The sequence below is a fragment of the Heteronotia binoei genome, chromosome 20 (genome assembly GCF_032191835.1).
Source record: "Heteronotia binoei isolate CCM8104 ecotype False Entrance Well chromosome 20, APGP_CSIRO_Hbin_v1, whole genome shotgun sequence".
Classification (NCBI taxonomy): Eukaryota; Metazoa; Chordata; class Lepidosauria; order Squamata; family Gekkonidae; genus Heteronotia; species Heteronotia binoei.
In genome coordinates this window covers 13,416,253-13,438,604 of record NC_083242.1, presented here as the reverse complement: position 1 = coordinate 13,438,604, position 22,352 = coordinate 13,416,253, and the positions used below count along the sequence as shown (strand labels likewise).

Here is a 22,352-nt window from a genome sequence, read left to right as displayed (position 1 = left end):
ATGGACCCTTCCAACTCTATGATTCTGTGAAAAGGAAATAAAGCTGTTTTCGCACAAAGCCTGGCTTGTAAGGAGAAGAAATCCTGTCCCATCCATCTTGGTGTCATCATTTCTCTGTGATCATGAGGACTAGAAACACCCTTTTTTAAAAGAAGTGAAGAATCAAAGTTTTCATGCTATCGTGAAGCTGACATCTTCTGTGTTGCACAAAACAGCTTCTGCTGTGCCACAACGATAAGGGGGGGGGGGCGGGAAGATTCAGTGGTGCAGACGGGTTCTCGCTGCATCCAAAAGAGGCCGTCTGCATTTGGATAGGGACAGTCAAACTTGCTTAATATAAGAGTCACATAGAATAAACATCAGATGTTTGAGAGCCACAAGACAAGGAAGGAAGGAAGGAAGGAAGGAAGGAAGGAAGGAAGGAAGGAAGGAAGGAAGGAAGGAAGGAAGGAAGGAAGGAAGGAAGGAAGGAAAATAGATGGAGAGGAGAGGTGGAAAGAAATCAACTTTAACTTTAAATGCATTATACAAGCTGGCCAATAGAGTGGGGGGGCTTTGAGAGCCACACATGTGTGAAAGAGCCACAGTTCGGCTGCCCCTGCATTTGGACTAGACAAGAACCCTCTTCACAGTCACCAAGCACACAAAACAGAATCACATTTGCACAAATTACTGAGTGTGCATGTGTGTGTTTTAATGTGATTTCTTTTAAGAACAGTATTCTGTGGTTTTCTCGCAACACCCTTAAAAACTTTTTTCAAAGCAATGGCACTTGGGTTATTCCAACATACTCAGTGCAGCGGTTCTGCGTGAGGTACACACTCCCCTGAGCAGAGGCACAGTGGCTGAAGTGCAACACCATCCCACATACCCCCCACCCCCCAAATTCAGAGCCCGTGAGGCCCAACACTCATGGCTTCAAAAAGGCCGCACACCGGCTGAGGTAGCAGATCCGGAAGACAGGTTCCGGGCCTAGCAAGGCCTTCAGAGTTCATACATGATTTTGTGATCACAGCAGTCCCAGTCGACAAGCTCGTTGCTGCGGAACCACAAACTGATTTCCCGCTGGGCTGTCTCCACAGAGTCGCTGGCGTGGACGACATTCCTGTTTCCACGGGGAGAGAAAAAAGACATGTGCAGTGAGGACACATCACAGCTCACTGCAAAATTTAAAACTGTTCCCATCTGGCTGGCCCCCAAGCATTCTGGGAATTGCGTATGAGCAGGGGTGGAATTCTAGCAGGAGCTCCTTTGCATATGAGGCCACACAACCCTGATACAGCCAATCCTCCAGGAGCTCACAAGGCTCTTTTTTATAAGCTCTTGGAGGACTGGTTACATCAGGGGTGTGTTGCCTCATATGCAAAGGAGCTCCTGCTAGAAGTCCACCCCTGCCTATGATATGAGAATTAAATTTTTTTGTTTCTTTCTACTCTCAACAGATGGGGAAAGCAAAAACAGGATGAGGTTCCTGGATTTGAATTTCAAGATGTTTAGAATGGTGCCATTCATTTAAAATCCATGTTTCCCTTTTTACCATTTTCCAGAACAGGGGTGGTCAAACAGGTGGCTTGGGAGCCACATGTGGCTCTTTCACACGTATTGTGTGGCTCTTGAAGCTCCCACTGCCCTGTCGGCCAGCTTGGAGAAGGCAATTGTCTCATTAAATCACTTTGTGGAAGGAAGGAAGGAAGGAAGGAAGGAAGGAAGGAAGGAAGGAAGGAAGGAAGGAAGGAAGGAAGGAAGGAAGGAAGGAAGGAAGGAAGGGAGGGAGGGAGGGAGGGAGGGAGGGAGGGAGGGAGGAAGGAAGGAAGGAAAATAGATGGGGAGAGAGGAGGGAGAGAGGTAGAAAAAAAGCAATTTTAAATGCATTCTCCAAGCTGCCAGCTGGCTTGGCTTGAAGAAACGATTTAAAGAGACAAATGCCTTCTCCGAGCTGGCTGATGGGGCAGTGGGGGCTTCAAGAGCCACACAATATGTGTCAAAGACCCACAGTTTTGCCACCCCTAGCCTACAGCATCCCTGACAAGTGTTTGCCAGTGATGGGGAGCTCACCACCTCCCTCGGTAGCTGTTTTCACTGTTGAACAACTCTGACTGTAAAAAAAAATATCCAGCTGGTACCTTCTTGCCCTTAATTTAGACCCATTCTTGCAAGTCTAAACCTCTCCTGCCAACAGGAACAGATCCCTGCCCTCCTCTAAGTGACAGCCCTTCAAATACTTAAAGCGTGCAATCATGTCCCCCCTCCATCTCCTCTTCTCCAGACTGAACCTTCTCAAGTCCCTCAGCCTTTCCTCATAACGTTTGGTCTCCAGATTGTCTCGTTCCACATTTCACGTCTTTATTAAAGGCACAGGAGCAAGCCAGATCTCCAGGTATCTCTCAACTCAGAGTCGCCCTGGCCAGTCTTCGATACACGTCACTTTCCCATGCTATTGCAATTCAACCAGGGTCTGCCTTCAGTGTCATTCTCAGTCAAACGGTTAATCCATCCCCATTTGAGTTATCCTGGACAATTTACACTGGCTGCATCTCTCCCACCGTGAAAGTTCACAGGCTGGAGACTCCAGTCAAGGTGAGAGTGCAGGGACATCTATCACATGGGCCCCCCTGGCTCGTACCTGCTGACGTGAATGCTGAAATCTCCACGGATGGTGCCTGGCTTGGCTTCCGCAGGGTTCGTCTCTCCCACCATGGCCCTGGAGGTCTTGACCACGTTGTGACCTTCCCACACCTGCAACAGACCCAGGGAGTGTCCCAAACTCAACACACCAAGAGCTCCAAAATGGCATCCTAGACTAGGTCAGGAGACACGGGTTCTAATCTCCACTCAGCCATGACACTCTCTGGGAAACACGGGGCCAATCCCACACACTTTCTCTTGACCTAACATACCTCACAGTGTCATTGTGAGGAGAAAACAGAAGAGAGGAGTACCCTATAAACTGCCCAGAGCTCCTTCAATGAAGCGAATAGTTAAACTATATAGAAATAATTGGGTATTCTGCACTCACTGGGGGCTAGAGGGTTGGAATAAGATCAAGGAAATCCAGGTTGTGATCCTGACTCTTGCTGGGTAACTTTTGCTCGGTAACTTTTGGCCCATTGCTCTCTACCTCACAAAGCCATTGTTGTGAAGATAAAATGTAGGGAAGGAAAACAATGCTGTAAACAGATTCAGCTCCCCATCGGAGAGAAAAGTGAGGTAGAGATTTTGAAATAAATACATACATAAAAGACAGTGGTACAGAGGCTAGCCTGGTGGGTTTATAGATGTAGGAGACAGAGGCATGAAATACTGGATAGCCTTGGGCATTCTCTCATGCTTTATGACACCTCACAGGGTTGTCGTGAAACTGGGGGACTTCATTTAAGCCTTCATTTAATGCATTAGTAATCCCACCCTTCCAGTTTGGTGTAGTGGTTAAGTGTGCAGACTCTAATCTGGAGAACTGCGTTTGATCCCCCACTCCTCCACATGCAGCCAGCTGGATGACCTCAGAGCTGTTCGCTCAAGAGCAGTTCTCTCACTCAACCCACATCTCCCTCACAGAGTGTCTGTTGTGGGGAGAGGAAGGGAAGGAGATTCTAAACTGTTCTGAGATTGTAAACAATCCCTTCTCCTCCTCCTCCTCCTCCTTCCCCTCCTTCTCTCAGGGTGGAATACAGGGCTGCTCCCCTCTTCAATTTTATCATCTCAACAACCTAGAGAAGTACAGGTTAGGTGAAGAAAGAATGACTGACCTAAGATCAGGGTTTTTTTGTAGCAGGAACTCATTTGCATATTAGGCCACACCCCAAGATGTAGCCAATCCTCCTGGAGCTTACAGCAGGCCCTGTACTAAAAGCCATGTAAGCTCTTAGAGGATTGGCTACATCAGGGGTGTGTGGCCTAATATGCAAAGGAGTTCCTGCTACAAAAAAGAGCCCTGGCCAGGGTAGATATTAAAGCTGGAAGGGTCTTGTGTGCCTTTAACCGTCATCATCCTATAGTCAAGCCACTGCCATCAGGGAAACTACGTCCACTGCTTCTGACCTCCTCTTTCTCTGATATATTTCATTGTTTGCTGACTTAACCATATTTCTTGCTTGTGAAATCCTGCCCTGGAAGATAAGAACTCATCCAATCCTAGCTTTTAAAAGATGAGTGCTTTGATAATGTCTGGGATAGCTCCCCCGCTGTGTGTATGAAATCACTTGTCAGTTTTCGTGATTCAGCGTCTCTGCGGCTTGTGATATGGTAGATCAGCAGGAACTCAGCCGTTTGTACGTTCTAAGATTTATATAGAGACATGCGTAATTTGAGTCGCTGTAGCACAATTATCTGTTGTTTTGGTAGACACTGTTCTCTTCTGGGAAAACTGGGCTGTTTTCAGGACTGATTGGCTAGTATCAGTGCTACGTTTTAAACCATGCTCCTGCAGTGATCCTCCTAACAGCGCTTAGATCTGCTTCAATTACGTTTGGTTTCTTCCCATGTCGTGGAAAGATTCTCCTTCTAATTTCCACTTGTCACATCCTCGATCAAGAGGGTACACCAAGCCTATCTTTCCTCTAGCTAACATGATTGGGTGATAACTAGTGATATCACTCACCTGTCTCTTCCCTCCTCCTCCTTGAAGCAGTTTTCCAACATTTTTAAAAAATCCACTCTTTTTTTTTTTTAAAGGCTGATGTGTCCATATTTAATATATGTAAGTGCTGTGCTTTAAGAAAAATTAAGGCAGAAAATATTCAAGGAGGAAAGAGACAAGCCAGACTGCTAAGTCAATATCCAATTTGAAGGGTTGCAAAGGTGAGCCACAGTGAAGCTGTGTTGGAGCTTCAAGATGGAAAAAAACTGCAACGAGTCCTGATTTGAATGCATTTTATACCCCCCCCCTAAGGATTTTTGTTTGTTTTATGCACCAACCACATCTCGTGACCTACGATGTGTTTGACGACTACTGTATTTTTCGCAGTTTCAGACGGGTAGTAAATAAGAGTTTTTGAAGCAGAGTGGGTGGTCATACATGCTGAGAGGACTGCCTTAGAAAGCCAATGCATTGCACAGGATAGAGTCTTAGACTAGGATTGGGGGATCCAGGTTCAAATCTCGACTCAGCTATGAAACTCACTGGTTGGGGAGAGTGGGGTCACTCTCTCGGTCCACCTAACCCAAGTCTCTACAACCTTTTTGGAGCCTGCAGGTGCATTTGGAATTCTGACACTGGATGGTGGGCTCAGTCACAAAATGGCAAGAAGAAGAAGAGGAGGAGAAGGAGGAGGAGGAGGAGGAGTGGGTTTTATATCTGACCTTTCACTACCTAAAGGAATCTTGGAGCTGCTTATGACCACCTTCAGACACCCTGTGAAGTAGATGATGATGAAGATGATGATACTGGATTTATACCCCGCCCTTCTCTCTGAATCAGAGTCTCAGAGTGGCTTACAATCTCATTTACCTTCCTCCCCCACAACAGACACCCTGTGAGGAGAGTGGGGCTGAGAGAACTCTCACAGCAGCAGCCCTTTCAAGGACAACTCCTGCAATAGCTATGGCTGACCCAAGGCCATTCCAGCAGCTGCAAGTGGAGGAGAGGGGAATCAAACCCGGTTTTCCCAGATAAGAGTCTGCGCACTTAACCACTACACCAAACTGGCTGAGAGAGTTTTGAGAGAATTGTGACTGTTCCAAGGTCACCCAGCTGGCTTCATGTGGAGGAGGAGTGGAGAATCAAACCCGGTTCTCCAGATTAAGAGTCTGCTGCTCTTAACCATGACACCAAGCTACAGAAGCAGAATTGACTACAAAATCTCAGAGGGGGAGACCATACACAATTTAAATAGCAGCTCTGCACAATTTCAGGCAAAAGATGCCTTTAACAGGACTCCTTTTAGCATGAACATCTTGTTTTAAAATATATTCTTGCATATGCACAGCTGACCTTCAGTCACACAGTGAAGATCCTTGTGCAATGGTGGCAGCTGCTGCAGAGGCCACTAAAAGGCCACTAAAAATCCACCCAGCCACTCAGATCTTCAATGGCCTATCAGAAGCCCAGCCCTATCTCCTCCTGTTATCTGTCTAAAAACACTTGGGGAGCCCTGGGAAAGTGTGAGAACCAGGGCTTTTTCTGTAGCGGACACTCCTTTGCATATTAGGCCACACACCCTTGATGTATCCAATCCTCCTAGAGCTTACAGTAGGCCCTGTTGTAAGAGCCCTGTCAGCTCTTGGAGGATTGGCTACATCAGGGAGGTGTGGCCTAATATGCAAAGGAGTGCCTGCTACAAAAAAGGAGTGCCCTGCTACAGAAAAAGCTCTGGTGGGAAGTATGGGCACGCCCTAACCTACCACCCTAGGTTATGAGAAAGGATTTTGTAAAAAGTGGGCAGGTGGGGGGAAGAGTACTGTGCAGGTTGCCCTGAGCACCTTGAAGGAAAGATCCAGGTGGGCAGCTGTGTTGGTCTGAAGCAGTAGAACAAAGCAAGTTGCACCTTTAAGACTATCAAAGTTTTATGAAGAAGAAAAAGGAGAAGGAGGAGAAGAAGAAGGAGAAGAAGAGAAGGAGAAGAAGAGAAGAAGGAGAAGAGAATAAGAAAAGAAGAGGAAGAGAAGAAGAGAAGAAGAAGAAGACATGAAAGCTTACAAAGCTTTATTCAGGATGTAAGAAGAAGAGCACACAAAAGTTTGCATTCTGAATAAAACTTTGCTGGTCTTAAAGGTGTAATTTGACTCTTGCTTTGTTCTACCTTGAAGGAAAGGCAGGCAAAAGATTACAGAGAGATTTGACATGGAGGCATCAGCAATTTGGGATCTCGTTTTCGGTTCAATCATCCCTTGTCCACGTGGACAAATTCTCTCCCATGATATCAGCACACAGAGAGATGTTTGAGGAGGAATGTCCCAATCTCTGTGCCACCATCTGCTTCACCTCCAAGATTCATAAGCATCCCTGAAAACCTGCCCTGACTTACCATGGCCACTACAGGTCCTGAAGTCATGTACTGAATCAGCTCGTGATAGAAGGGTTTCCTCCGCAGCTCGTGGTAATGTTCTGACAGGATCCCCTCATTGGCCTGCCAAAAAAGAAGGTGGGATGTCTTGGATCACACAAGCAAGAACCCCTCCTCAGGAAACACCCCCTCACACACACGGTTAGGTATCCACTTCAGTCCTCTTCATTTGACGGATTAGTGGTTGAAGCCAGATTCTGGAAACTTCCTCTCCTGGAAGGGGAACTTTCATACACGCTAAATAACACACTTTCAATCTACTTTCAATGCGCTTCGCAACTGGAGTTTACAGTGTGAAACGGCAAAATCCCCTTGCAAACAGTGGCTGAAGTGGATTGAAAGCGATATTATTTACTCCAAGGTCACATCTTTTGAAGAAAAATGGCTTCTGTTTCTGGAATATACTGAATCTAAAAACATCTTACCTATTAACACAACTTACCTTCAGTTTCTCTCACTATAATTCTTTCTAACTTGTGCTATCCCCTCTTTCTCTTTTTATTTAAATATTCCCTTTTCTTTGGCTTGGGATGGAGCAAGGCATTATTCTTAGCTTAAGAGTCAAAAATTCTAGCCCAATTACCAGTTAATTTATCCTTAATAAGATATATATTTATTTGTTTATTGATTGATTGGTAAACTGGACGTTATCTTAAAATTAAATAAGATGTTCTACAATGTTATATATACCATAGTACTTTACGCATAGTAGAATTTTGTTATATATGGAATTAATCCACTAATCTACTTGATACTTCTTCACCCAACAACGTTCTGTATAACTTGGAATTTTTAAAAATAAACATCATATGTTAAAAAAAAGAAAACAGCATTATTCCGCATATGTGAAAGTATCCCTACTTTTCTCCCTCCCCAACTGCTGTGGAAAAAGTCCTATAGAATCCAAATTTCTGTGGATACAATGGTGGAGTTGTTTTGTGTTGCCCCAGAACGTCATACCAGAACCAACAGGTTGAATTAAAAGAGATTTCAGCTAAACGTTAGGAAGAAATCCCCGATAGAGCAGTTCCTCCGTGAAACAGGCTTTCTCAGGAGGTGGTGGGCTCTCCTTCTTTGGAGGTTTTGAAGAAGAGGCTAGATGGCCACCTGACAGCAATGCTGATTCTGTGAATTAGGCAGATCATGAGAAGGACGGCAGGAAGGGTTGCATGTGGCCCTTTCTTACATGCTCAGGAAAATGCCAATTGCCACTTTGGGGTCAGGAATCAATTTTTATCCAGGCCATTTTGGCCAGGGATCCTGGAGGATTTTTGCCATCTTCTGGGCATGGAGCCTGCAGGAGTCACTGGGGATGTGGGGGAGGTATTTGTGAATTTCCTGCATTGTGCAGGGGGTTGGACTAGGTGACCCTGGAGTAGGGTTGCCAATCCCCAGGTGGGCAGACCGGAAACGGCAGCGTACTGATTTGCAAACACTAGAAATAAACCACTGAGTTTTTATGATGCAAATAAATGCTTAAGCAATTTCTTTCACAATGATGCAATTATATTATTATCATCGAAAAGCAAAATTCATTAAATGTCCATAGCAAAATCAAAAAGTTACTTCACACCACTCTTGTAAGGTAGTACTTTCAAAATCGGAATGTTATTTCACATCACTCTTGTAAGGTAGCAGTTTACAGTCCACTGTCTCAGTTCTCCTTTGCTCGAAAGACGTAGACAGCGCCAGGCTTGTATAGGATTCCTCCCATGGGTAGCAGACTGAAGTCTGGCAGGTGCAGCGGCTACACAGGTCCTAGGTTCAGTTCTGTGTTTCGTTCACCTTCCACTGGCCGCTTTCTTTTCGCTTTGGAACCCGTGCTAAAGGCAATTGCTCACACATGTTACTTTGCAGCTTGCACGAATGGTGGGGGCAGGGAATCTTCCAGTTTGGAGGCCCTCCCCCTGCTTCAGGGTCATCAGAAAGTGGGGAGGGGGGGAAATGGCTGCTGGGCACTCCATTATTCCTTATGGAGGCTGATTCCCATAGGGTATAATGGAGAATTGATCCACAGGTATCTGGGGCTCTGGCGGTGCTGTTTTTTTAGGTAGGGGCACCAGATTTTCAGCATAGTATCTGGTGCCTCTTCTCAAAATACCCTCCATGTTTCAGAAAGTTTGGACCATGGAGTCCAATTCTATGAGCCCCAAAAGAAGGTGCCTCCTATCCTTCATTATTTCCATTGGAGGGGAGGCATTTAAAAGGTGTGCAGTCCCTCTAAATGTGATGGCCAGAACTCCCTTTGGAGTTCAATTGTGCTTGTCACACCCTTGCTCCTGGCTCCACCCCCAAAATCTCCTGGCTCCACCCCCAAAGTCCCCAGATATTTCTTGAAGTAGACTTGGCAACCCTACCCTGGAGGCCCTTTCCAACTCTGATTTTACAATCCTTGCCAGTAGGCTTATAAACACTAGGTTGATAAATATGTGGAGATTTTGGGGGTGAAGCCTGTGGAGGGAGGGGTTTTGAGAGGAGAAGGATCTCAGTGGGGTATAATGTTATCCAGTACACCCTCCAAAGCAGCCATTTTCTCTGGTAGAATTGATCTCTGTCACCTGTAGGTAAATTCTAATTCTGGGAGATATCAAGGCCCCACTTGGAGGTTGGCAACCCTAACTGTTAGTCTTAAGTCTTTTCCCCCATAGCTTCCCCATATATTCCCCAGAGAGCACTGCGATCAGGGACAAAAAATCTGCTGTCTGCCCCTGGCCCAAAAGAAGCCAGACTATGCATAACAAGATCTAGGGCTTTCTCGGTGGCAGCACCAGAACTCTGGAACACCCTCCCAGAAGCTATAAGGGCCCTGCGGGATTTGTCGGCGTTCCGCAGGGCCTGTAAGACCGAACTGTTTAAACAGGCTTTTGTGGTTGATTGAAAATGGGCTGCCACCGGACATCCCATAGAATGCTGGCGAGCATAGGCAGAAGTCAATACCGCCTAGATTGGACTGAGACAGCGCTAATAGATTTAAATTGATAAGTAAATTATGGTTTTATATGTTTTATTGAATTGATTGTTTTTATGATGTTGTGAGCCGCCCTGAGTCCGCTTGCGGAGAGGGCGGGATATAAATGTAAAGTAATAAAATAAATAAATAAATACCTGCAGCAACTTGAGGCCCACTAGCTTGAAGCCCCGTTTCTCAAAGCGCTTGATGACGTCCCCCACTAATCTCCTCTGTACCCCGTCCGGCTTCACCGCTATCAGGGTGCGTTCCTGCAAGCCGGGGATACCTGCCAGGCAAAGAAAAGAGAAACAGAACCAGCTGGCTTAAACACATATAAAGCCACTGAGACACAGACTCACTTGTCAAACATTAAATTTCAAAACTGATTAAGAGGAATTAAGTTAGGTTTCTAGTTCTCATGGCAATGGGGATTGTTGGTTCATGCAAGTACCTTGTTTCTTTGCAGCAGCAAAGTTTTAGTAATTTTTTTTTTGTGAATCAATTAATAATTTTTTTGTAATTTTTATATGTGTGTATGTTAACCTGGCGACCTCTGGTGACTGACCCCTACTGGGGGCCTGGAGGATATATAGAGAGGTGGCTGAACAGAGCCTGCCTCTGCCTCCCAGCTCTGGTATTCTAACGAGGTCTCCCACCCAAGTACTTGCTTAGCTTCTGAGATATGATGAGATCCAGCTTGCGGGTCAGGGCAATTAATAATTGTATAGATCTTAAATTCAATTATGTTGTATGTTTGAATCATGTTGTAATGCACTCTGTGCCTGTTGTGCAAGGGAAGGAGGGGAAAGAGAGAGAGACAGAAAGACAGAGACAAAGAGAGAGACAGAGAGAGAGAAAAAGGAAGGGAGAGAGGGAGGGAGAGAGGGAGGAGAGGGAGGGAGGAGAGGGAGAGAGGGAGGGAGGGAGGGAGGGAGAAAGGAACCCCCATTTCCTCTGTTTATTCCCTAGTTTCTGGAAGATTATGCTATAACCTGATCACATCACCGATATTCCTGCACCACTGCTTTCTTTTTGAACGCTGCCAACACATTTATGAGAAGACAAAGAGTCATTGGAAAAGACAATCGTGCTAGAAAAAGCTGAAGGCAGCCAGAAAAGAGGAAAACCCAACATGAAACGGATCGACTCCACCAAGGAAGCCTCGGCTTCCATCCTGAGCAAGAGACCTGAGCGAGGATATTAACAATAGGACGTTTGGGAGGGTGCTACTCTAACTCATAGGGTCACCAGGAGTCAAAAGTGCTTTGACAGCACCCAACACACGCACACACGCACACACACAATGTGTACCAGTGTGGCTGGCAATTCTTTCCCTCCATTTTATTTGCTATAAACTGCCAGAGGGAAGCTAGGAAAAATCACAATCACAGGCCTGGGACAAGCAGCAGGCCTCCAGAGGGGACAAGAGAGAGATCAAAAGACAGGCACTGTCCCCAAAAGGTGCCTGGGTATGCAGGAGCGTGTCTTAGAATGCCCTCTCTGTTTGCATGGAACAGTTCTAAGGTTGAAGAAGAAGAAGATATTGGATTTATATCCCGCCCTCCACTCCAAATCTCAGAGTGGCTCACAATCGCCTTTCCCTTCCTCCCCCACAACAGACACCCTGTGAGGTGGGTGGGGCTGAGAGGGCTCTCACAGCAGCTGCCCTTTCAAGGACTACCTCTACCAGAGCTATGGCTGACCCAAGGCCATTCCAGCAGGTGCAAGTGGAGGAGTGGGGAATCAAACCCGGTTCTCCCAGATAAGAGAGCTCTGGCTGACTCAAGGCCATGCCAGCAGGTGCAAGTGGAGGAGTGGGGAATCAAACCCGGTTCTCCCAGATAAGAGTCCGCACACTTAACCACCACACCAAACTGGCTCTCTGAACAGTTGTCCTGTCTGGTGCCCTGAACTAAGTGCACTTTTCCCAGAATCCTCTGCAGCCTTTAAAAGGTAGAAAGTCTGACAACCCCCAGTTCAGACCCTGAAACCTGCTGGCCCCGCTGATATTTCACAAGGCTTTGTGCCCAGCTGCTGCTGTTCAAACACGGGCAGAGGGCACAGAAAAGGAAATATTTGCAGAAGCGCACGCTGGTTTCACTGCGGGTTACTCAACCGCAGACCACTGTTCCGTCCACGGGTGTCCCACACCAACATCAAAAAGCCCAGCTTGTATGTTGTGCCCCTCAATCTCGGCAACCCCCAAGTCCATCCATAAGACATTGATGTTACCGAGGCCACCTAGCCCAACACCCTGTCCAATGCAGAATCTGCCTAGAGCACCCCTGACAAGGGTTTGTCCAGCCACTGCTTCAAGACAGCCAGTGAGGGGGAGCTCACCACCACCTGCTTCGATAGCTGAAAATAGAGAGGGGAGGTAGGGCGAGGTAGAAAGAAAGCAACTTTAACTTTAAATGCATTCTACAAGCTGCCAGCTGGCTTGGCTTGACGAAGGGATTTAAAGAGAGAAAGGCCTTCTGAGTTGACCGATGGGACAGTGGGGGCTTTGAGAGACACACAATATGTGTGACAGAAGCACATGTACCTCCCGAGCTGCAGTTTAGCCACCCCAGTATAGAGAACTGAGGGTGATATCCTGCCTTCCTGATCCCCTTTTTGTGGTGAAGTGGGCAAGAAAATACAGATGGGGGCAGGATCCCTGGACATCTGTGAAGATGAGGTGGTGGGATTTGGATCTATGTCTCTTACATTCTAATATGAACTTGAGAATCCAGCCTTAGATTCTGGTTGATAGCATTCTTGTGACTTGCCGGGTAAAACCAGGTTGCGTTCTCAGCCTCTCTGTTCTCATTATCTTGTCTTACGCTACTAAAACAAAAATCTATATTCCTCCATTTGCTAGAAGCCCCGGGCAAGCGTCTCCGTTACAGACAATAACTGAGCAAATTAGGATCAAGCTCTTGGGTCATACTGACACATAGATCTGCCCTGGGAATGAGGATTGAGCAGCGGCTTAGTGGAAGAGCATCTGCATTGTATGCAGAAGGTCCCGGGTTCAATCCCCAGCATCTCCAGCTTAAAGAACCAGATAGCAAATGACAGGGACAACCTCTCCAAAACTCTGGGGAGGCACTGCACATTAGAGCAGACAATATTGGTCTCGATAGATCAAGGGTCTGATTCAGTATAAGGTAGCTTTGTGTGTCCTGGTCAGCATATACATTTACAGGGCTTTTTTTGAGCAGGAACGCAGTTCTGGCTGGCTTGGTATCAGGGGGTGTGGCCTAATATGCAAATATGTTCCTGCTGGGCTGTTTCTGCAAAAAAGAGCCCTGTGTGAAACAATGTTGACACCAGAGGGTGTGGCCTAATATGCAAATGTGTTCCCGCTGGACTTTTCTTACAAAACCCCCCCCTGCACACATGTATGAAACTTACATTCTTACAAAAATTAAGCAAGCAGAATCTTGTCACCTAAAGATTTCCTTTTCCAGCTCACCTTGATACACTGTATTGACTTTAAAGAATGATGAGCCCTTTAAAAATGTCATGCACACACTTGAAAAGTTGCCAGGGAATGTAACTGTAACTTGTTTGCAACTTGGATTCAACGGGGTAGCTGTGTTGGGCTGCAGCATTAGAACAGGGGTGGCCAAACTGTTGCTCTGGAGCCACATGTGGCTCTTTCACACATATACTGTGGCTCTCAAAGCCTCCATCATTTAAAAGTAAAGGTGCTTTCTTTACACCTCTCCCTCCCTCCCTCCTTCCAATCTATTTCCTTCCTGTCTTGTGGCTCTCAAATATCTGATGTTCACGTCTTGCACGTGGCTCTCAAACTTCTGACATATATTCTATGTGGCTCTTACGTTAAGCGAGTTTGGTCATCCATGCAATAGAACAAAGTCTGAGTCCAGTGGCACCTTTAAAACCAATGAAGTTTAATTCTGGGTATCAACTTCCATGTGCATGCACACTTCAGACAGATCCAGGAGGGCAGTCGTGTCGGTCTGAAGCAATAGAAGAAAGTTTGAGTCCAGGGGCCCCTTTAAGACTGCTTATACCCAGATGACTGGACAGCATTACTGATGTCACTAACGCAAATTTGAGCAGACTTCGGAGGATGGTGGAAGACAGGAGGGCCTGGCGTGACTTGGTCCTTGGGGTCGCAAAGAGTCGGACTCGACTGTGCGACTGAACAACAAAAAAATAACCAGAATTAATCTTTGTTGGTCTTAAAGGTGCCACTGGGCTCCAATTTTGTTCTGTTGCTTGTAACTTATAACTGTGACTTTTTTGATGGCATATCTGTTAAAGAATCCAGTCTTGCATTTGAGTAAATACTGTACACAAGTGACATGGGAGCACCTTCACACATGCTAAATCAGTGCCGGATTAAACCCTGTGGAGGCCCCTAGGCAGTCAAAATCTTGGGGTGGCCCTTGCAAATTATCTCAGAGTCTGGGCGAGTGCCCCATGGCCCACGACCCCCACTGCAGCCTGCAGGCACCTTCTTAAAAGCCCCTTTTACTAAGCTGCGGGGGAGAGGCAGAGAGAGGCAAACCTGGCGACAACACCAGTAGCCGCAGCAGGCAAGCTGGGTAAAGAGCAACTCAGTTTCCAGCTGCGTGTGCAGGCTGGGAGGGCTGCAAGCAGGGGGGGAACCAGGGGCGAAAGCCGGCCTGGGGCCCCTAAAGGCATAGTTGCCCATAGGCCAGTGTGTATTTGGCCTAATTGTTTATCTGGCTCTGTGCTAAATAATGGTGTTTTGATCCACTTCAGCGACTGTTTGCAAGATTTTGCCATTTCACACAGTAAAATCCAGTTGCAAAGCGCACTGTGCGCGGATTGAAAGTTTGTCTCTTCTGGGACGAATAGCAACCCTGAGCCCCGTATATCTAGTAGGGAAATAGTACAAGGAATGGGTTGAAGAACCTGCCCTGCTGATCCATCCAAATTATCTCCTCTGCCCTTCCTTCAGCTGCTTTTTTAAGATGAAGGGAAGGTCTCATTATAGGTTGCCAGCATAACCCACAGTGTCTGTTCCTCTGAAGCAGTTTTCAGATTTTGAGAGATTCATCAGAATCCTCAAAACTCACTATGATGAACAGGTTAAAGATGGTGGTGGATTGGGACCACAGCGCTGTCGGAGGATAGAGGTTAACCTTTTCCCCTCCCCGTACCATTTCCCCAATGTTTGTTGGTCCACTGGAGGGTGCTATTTGCCCAAATACGAACAAAACAAGCTAGCATGATAGATGACTGATATTGCAATGTTCTGGCAGTCTGTGATCAGAGGACGGTGCAGAAAGTCAATACTTTTGATCAACCGTTTTAATGCTATGCTTCCAAAGTGAGGGGATTTTCTTCCCCTATTTTTGTTATAGCTGATGACTGAGACAAATAAAATTTAACAGAATGTTTCTGACTAGAGGAGAAAAGATTCTTTTGGGCCAGAGATGGGGAGGGCTTCCTTTCCCATTCCAGTTTTAAGTCTATTGACTAAATTTTTAATCTTGCCTTTCCTCAAGGGAGTTTAGGCTGGCATATATGGTCTATTTCTCCCCATCTTAATCCTACAACAACCAGGAAAGGTAGGCTTGAAGGAGGTAGAAAGACTTCAGCTAGAAAGCTTTAAGTGTGGGGATATGAATGTGGGAGGAGAGGGACGGTGGCTCAGTGGTAGAGCATCTGCTTGGGAAGCAGAAGGTCCCAGGTTCAATCCCTGGCATCTCCAAAAAAGGGTCCCGGCAAATAGGTGTGAAAAACCTCAGCTTGAGACCCTGGAGAGCCGCTGCCAGTCTGAGAAGACAATACTGACTTTGATGGACCAAGGGTCTGATTCAGTATAAGGCAGCTTCATATGTTCATATATGTGGGTCTCCTAGATCTTATTCAGGACACTGGTCGATGCTGACCCTCTAAGCAGCATCTATCTAGATTGGGGTGGCCAAACTGCAGCTCGGGGCCAAATGCGGCTCTTTCACATTATGTGGCTCTTGAAGCTCCCACCACCCCATCAGCCAGCTTGGAGAAGGCATTTGTCTCTTTAAATCACTTTGCCAGGCCAAGCCAGCCAGCAGCTTGGAGAATGCATTTAAAGTTGCTTTCTTTCTGCTTCTCCCCATCTATTTGCCTTCCTTCCTTCCCTCCTTCCAACGTTTGACGTTTATTCTATGTGGCTTTTACATTAAAGCAAGTTTGGCCACCCCTGATCTAGATGGTACCTAGAAGTTTAGGAAAGCAGAATAAAAGACGTGTCCAATAAGAACAGAAGAGAAGCCATGTTGGATCAGGCCAATGACCCATCCAGTCCAACACTCTGTCACACAGTGGCCAAAAAAACCCAGGTGCCATCAGGAGGTCCATCAGTGGGGCCAGGACACTAGAAGTCCTCCCACTGATGCCCCCCAAGCACCAAGAATACAGAGAATCACTGCCCTAGACAGAGAGTTCCAACAATATGCTGTGCCTAATAGCCACTGGTTGGCCTTTGTCCAAAAAACCTTAAATACACAGCTCTGTCTCCTCCACCCTTTCCATAACCAGCCTTTCTCTGTTCCTTGCCACAAAAGACAGGACAGCTCTGGAAAGTGAGGAAGAGTGCATGGAGGGAACCTTTTGGAAAGGGGAAGAAGATATTCAATGGACCAGCCTGGGGGAAGGAGATAAAAGGAAACAAGCAGCTTGGCTTGGGAATTCTCTAAGGCTGGTGGGGGGGGGGGGTGTTGGGGAGGGGAGGGTTTGCAATCTTTAGAAAACAAACAAATCAACTGTGGAGGCATCTCAGTCTGATGCTCAAACTAGTAGATAACCTGGAACATAAAGTATCTCTTGACCTTAAAAAAATTTAAAAGCAGCTCAAAGAGACTTGGAATTTAATTGCAACTGCAGTGAGAGGGAGAGATGCAGGACAAGCTCAAGTGGGGTTGCCAGGTCTGACTCAATAAATATCTTGGGACTCTGGGGGTGAAGCTAAGGAACTTTGGGGGTGGAGCCAAGGGACTTTGGGGGTGGGGCCAAGGGACTTTGGGGGTGGAGCCAGGAGCAAGGTTGTGACAAGCACGACTGAACTCCAAAGGGAGTTCTGGCAACCACATTTAAAAGGGGCCGCATTCTTTTTAAATGCCTTCCTTCCATTGGGAATAATGAAGGATAGGGACACCTTATTTTGGGGCTCACATAATTAGACCCCCTAGAGGAAGAGGGTTATGGACAAGGTTCCCTCTAAGCTGCAGAGTCTTGTGAGCAAAAATTCTACTTTGTGAGCTACTGGCATTAAAGTTGTGAGCTGCAGCATCAGTTAGCTTGCTCTGAGGTCATTTTTCCTGAGCGAAGACAAATAATGTCTGAGCGGGAGGCTAAAATTCTGTGAACTAACTCATGCCGACTCAGCTTAGAGGGAACACTGGTTATGGACCCCCTCCCCATGTGCCTCCGCTTGGATCCAGTTTGGTACGCAATATATCCACAGCATCAGGAGATGCTCTGACATCCCCCAGAATTTTAGTTCAGAAACTTCATTAGGGTTGCCAATTCCCCCTTGGTCACTGACAGGGTGTGGGGAGTGAAGAGTTGCCAGATTCAGGCTGGGAAACTCCTGGAGATTTGGGGATGGAGCCCGGGGAGGACAGGGACCTCTGTGAGGTACGATGCCATAGACTCCACCCTCCAAACCATCCACTTTCTCCAGGGGGAACTGATCTCTGTAGGCTTGAGATGAGCTGTAATTCCAGGGGGTCCCCAGGTCCCACCTGGAGGCTTGGCAACTAAACAAGGGAAACGCAGCCACGACTGAGCAAAGCGTGAGGAGGCCGTGTAACAATATATCATGTCAACAAGAATCACACCACCAGTCAATCACAGCTTAATATGAAAACGACCCACACTCCGTAAACCTCATATCAGTGCTTAACCGCGCTCTGCAGCGTATTGAGGATTTGCATTCGCGGCGTTTCAAGGGAAAAGCACCGCAATCAACTTTTTAGCAACAAAGACTTCTAAGTCCAACATGCAAAGCTTGCCAAGTTTTAAACAGCAATTACTTCTGTGTCCAACATGCAGGGTTTGCAGTATACTCAACCAACAACGACAACAGTCCTTGAATTAAAGGTAGGCTTAGAAGAAGGAGCAGAGGGACCTCTATGGGGTGCAGTGCCATAAAGGCCACCCTCCGAAGCAGCCATTTTCTCCGGGGGAACTGGTCTCTGTAGTCTGGAGAGGCGCTGTTATTCCAGGGGATCCCCAGGTCCCACCTGGAGGCTGGCATCCCTAAAAGCACAACCCACCTGTGGGGGTCAACAGCCTGCATATGGCAAGCCATAGCAACCCAGTTCATCCCTTGCTGCGACTGTAGCCAGGTTCGCTACTTGGGGGTCAGGAGAGTCCGGGTGAATTACCGGAGAACGCTTGTGACCCGGGACGACCTCATCTGGGAGCTCTGTTTTCCAAGCAAGAGAAAAGAGGCAGATGTGCCAGGGACCCTCTAGAGAAGGTGCCTGAAAGTCTAGTGTCTCGGGATGGTGTACACACTCAACGGCTCCGAAGCAGAAATGTCCGAGGTGCCAGCAAATGATGGGAGTTTATTTCTTTCCGACTGTGGCGCAGAACAAGCCACAGGTGCCAGTCTGAGTATTCAAAGTACTCAGTTGTTGTATTTGGAGAAGAATGGAGTTAGAATGTTGCATTTGGAGAAGAATGGAGTTAGAATGGCTCTAGCGCAGGGGTAGCCTTATAGAGCCACATAGAATAAACGTCAGATGTTTGAGAGCCAAAATACATGAATGTCAGATGTGGGAGGGAGGGAGGAAAAATAGATGGGGAAGAGAGGTGGAAAGAAAGCAACTTTAACCTTAAATGCATTCTCCAAGCTGCGGGCTGGCTTGGCAAAGTGATTTAAAGAGACAAATGCCTTCTCTAGGCCATCCAATGGGGCAGTGGGGGCTTTGAGAGCCACACAATATGTGTGAAAGAGCCACATGTGGCTCTCAAGCCACAGTTTGTCCAGCCCTACTCTAGCATCACCTCCAAGGAAAGCTGTCAAGCATCCTGGGTGCTCCCAGGTGGCCACCCACAAATCGGGAGCAAGGAGGTGAACACCTCAACGTTCCTCTCCAGCACACCAAGCCAGAGGTATCCATCCCAGCACAGATCCTGAGGACCCAAAGCCATCAGCTTCGTTTGAGCAAAAAAAATTGTTCTCAAACCTACAGCTCTTCTAGTATGAACCCACCAAAAACTGTGTTGTCAGGAAAGAAAAGCCGGAGATTTGCCCTTGGCGAGGGTGCCAGCCCAATTCTTGCTGTCTGGGCAACCAAAAGGAATGCCAAACGGATTCTTCAGCTGATGGTGGCACATTGGTACTGGGGAAAGATACCAAGGCAATCCGAACAGCCAGCCTGCATCATGCTTGGGTCACCAATTGATGCCTCCTTCTGAAAGATGGTATGGTGCAATGGTTAGAACATTGGGCTAGGTCACAGGGGTGGCCAAACTGTGGCTTGGGAGCCACATGTGGCTCTTTCACATATATTGTGTGGCTCTCAAAGCCCCCACCACTCTATTGGCCAGATTGGAGAAGGCATTTCTCTCTTTAAACCACTTCTCTGAGGCTTAAGCCAAGCCAGCCGGCAGCTTGGAGAATTCATTTAAAGTTGCTTTCTTTCCACCTCTCCTCCCCATTTTCCTTCCTTCCATCCGTCGATGTCTTGTGACTCTCGAAACACCTGGCATTTATTCTCTGTGGCTCTTACATTAAACAATTTTGACAATCCCCGGACTAGGAGCTGAAAGACACAGGTTTGAATCTCGTGTTGAAGCACATCGTGGTCTCTTCGTCTAACCAAATTACTGGAATCATGGAGCCGGACAGGCCTTCAAGGGTCATCTAGGCCAACTTCCGAGGGTTGTTGTGAGGCTTCAACGGGGAAGAAGAGAATAACACAACCCCCTTTGGGCCCCCATCAGGGACACAAGTGTGGCATCAATGAAATAAAACTGTAAAAAAGAAAGACATGCTCCAGGATTGTTTTGGGGGAAGAGACCACTTGGCTGTGTTTGCAGGGAGTACCAGAAGAGCCAATTTGGAGACCCCCCCCCCCAACCCAAATGCTCCCTGCTCCAGAAAGCCAGGAGATGCCTCCAGAACGGGGGGGGGGGGTGCTCAGAAAGAGGGGGCCAACGGGGGTTGCTTTGGGCGTACCAGCCCGCGAGGGGGAGTGCCCACCTGTGCCCTGGGAGAGAGGGTCGTGCGCCCTCTGCGCGCCCCCAAGGCGCATGGCGCAGGAAAGAGAGAGGAAAGCCGGCCCAGGCCTGCCCGCCCAGCTGCCCCACTCACTCCCGCACTCACTCACCGGCGGCGTAGAGGCGATAGGGGGCGGCCAGGGGGGGCCGGCCGGGCCAGAGGCTCCGCGCCACGCAGCGCTGCAGGAAGCCCATGCCGGCCGGGGCTGCAGGCGCGCCCGGCCTGGCCGGATTTGTAGCCAGGGCGGGAGAAGGGGGCTCCTGCCGCCGGCCCTCTCCACCCACCGGGCCAGCCCCACGCCGGGCGGAGCTCTCGGCAGAGGGAGGACTGGAGGAGGGTCCAGTGGGCAGGCAGGCCGGCCGGACGCCCCCTCGAGGGGAAGGAGTTCCCCCTAGGGTTGCCAATCCCCAGGTGGGGCCAGGGGATCCCCCGGTTTGGAGGCCCTCCCCCCCCACTTCAGGGTCATCAGAAAGCGGGGGGTGGGGGGAGAGAATGTTTGCTGAGCACTCCATTATTCCCTATGGAGACCACTTCCCATAGGGTATAATAGAAAATTGATCTGTGGGTATCTGGGGCTCTGAGGAGGGGGGCTCCTACCTGCCCCTTGCAGGGTCCCCTATGGCTACCCCATGGCAAGGGGACAACATGTCAGGACAGGAGTGAAACACTTGCCCTGTTGGGTTCCCTCTGGGGGTGGGTGGGAGACAGAACCCGGGAGGCGTATGATGTTTGAAGAAGATTTATACCCTGCCCTTCTCTCTGAATCAGAGACTCAGAGCGGCTCACAATCTCCTGTATCAGGGGTGGCCAACGGTAGCTCTCCAGATTTTTTTTTGCCTACAACTCCCATCAGCCCCAGCCAGCATGGCCAATGACTGGGGCTGATGGGAGTTGTAGACAAAAAAAAATCTGGAGAGCTACCGTTGACCACCTCTCTCCTATATCGTCTCCCCCCACAACAGACACCCTGTGAGGTGGGTGGGCCTGAGAGGGCTCTCACAGCACCTACTCTTTCAAGGACAACTCCTGCCAGAGCTATGGCGGACCCAAGGCCATTCCAGCAGCAGCAAGTGGAGGAGTGGGGAATCAAACCCAGTTCTCCCAGATAGGAATCTGCGCACTTAACCTGCTCTGTGGACAGGATTTCCTTTCTTTACAAACATGCAGGCAGAGGCCAGGTGGAAGCAGAGACACCCTCTCCTCTAGAGTAGCAGGTGCACCCCACCCTCCCAGCTGCTTCAGCCAACTCTCAGCAGACTCTAAGCTAGATTCTCTACCAGAACACTTTTTCTTACCTTGAATAAAACTTCTTTGGCCTTAAGTGTGTCACTGGATTCAGACTTTGTTCTGTTGCTTCAGACCAACATGGCTGCCTGCCCGCATCTATCTGAAGACGTCTGCATACACATGGAAGCTTAGAATTAAACTTTGTTGGCCTTAAAAGGGGCCCCGGACTCAAATTTTGTTCTGTTGCTTCAAACCAACACAGCTGCCCACCTGGATTGGTCTGAAGAAGGGTGTGTGCACATGAAAGCTGATGCCCAGAATTAAACTCTGCTGATCTTAAAGGACTTCAGCTTTTTCTGCTGCTTCAGACCAGCACAGCGACCCCACCAGGCACTTTTTCACACAAAATTCCACCCCCCTGCTCCCTCCCTCTCTCCAGCCATCTCTTGAGGGTCTCTGGCATTCCAGGCCCCAACCTTAAAGACAGCTCTAAAAAAGGTAAAGGTAGTCCCCTGTGCAAGCACCAGTCGTTTCCGACTCTGGGGTGACATTGCTTTCACGTTTTCACGGCAGACTTTTATGGGGTGGTTTGCCATTGCCTTCCCCAGTCATCTAGTCTACACTTTCTCCCCAGCAAGCTGGAGACTAATTTTACCGCCCTCGGAAGGATGGAAGGCTGAGACAACCTCGAGCTGGCTACCTGAACCCAGCTTCCGCCAGGATCGAACTCAGCTCATGAGCAGAGCTTAGGACTGCAGTACTGCAGCTTTAGCACTCTGCGCCATGGGGCAGCTCTCCACCCCCTTAAAAATGCAGGGCAGATTAAGCTGCTGCAATCCAAGCCCTTCGGACGCAGTCATTCACAAATCCCAAGCTCATTCCATCGTTTTTAATTTTCCTCCCCTCTGCCTTTATCCTGCAAACTAATTATTGGCATTACATGTGCATTGTATTTATAATTATTTGCATA

The 22,352-nt window shown here is 48.0% G+C and overlaps 1 protein-coding gene across 1 annotated transcript; it reads right to left on the bottom strand.

Annotated features, from left to right (window-relative positions):
* Positions 1–673: 673 nt before the first annotated feature.
* On the bottom strand, positions 674–20,405 carry NME4 (NME/NM23 nucleoside diphosphate kinase 4). The gene is made up of 5 exons (XM_060260778.1): positions 20,265–20,405; positions 10,107–10,237; positions 6,963–7,064; positions 2,624–2,736; positions 674–1,105 (listed from the first exon to the last, which is right to left on the bottom strand). Exons 1-5 carry the CDS (start codon positions 20,347–20,349, stop codon positions 985–987), a joined length of 552 nt encoding a protein of 183 aa, XP_060116761.1. The 5' UTR covers positions 20,350–20,405; the 3' UTR covers positions 674–984.
* Positions 20,406–22,352: the final 1,947 nt, after the last annotated feature.

Coding starts and splice junctions, on each gene's coding strand:
- NME4 (XM_060260778.1), bottom strand. CDS start 20,349: ATGGGCTTCCTGCAGCGCTGCGTGGCGCGGAGCCTCTGGCCCGGCCGG. Junction 7,065..10,106: donor TGGGCCTCAAGTTGCTGCAG/GTATTTATTTAT, acceptor CTTTTTTGGCAG/GCCAATGAGGGGATCCTGTC. Junction 2,737..6,962: donor CAGGACCTGTAGTGGCCATG/GTAAGTCAGGGC, acceptor GGTCTGTTGCAG/GTGTGGGAAGGTCACAACGT.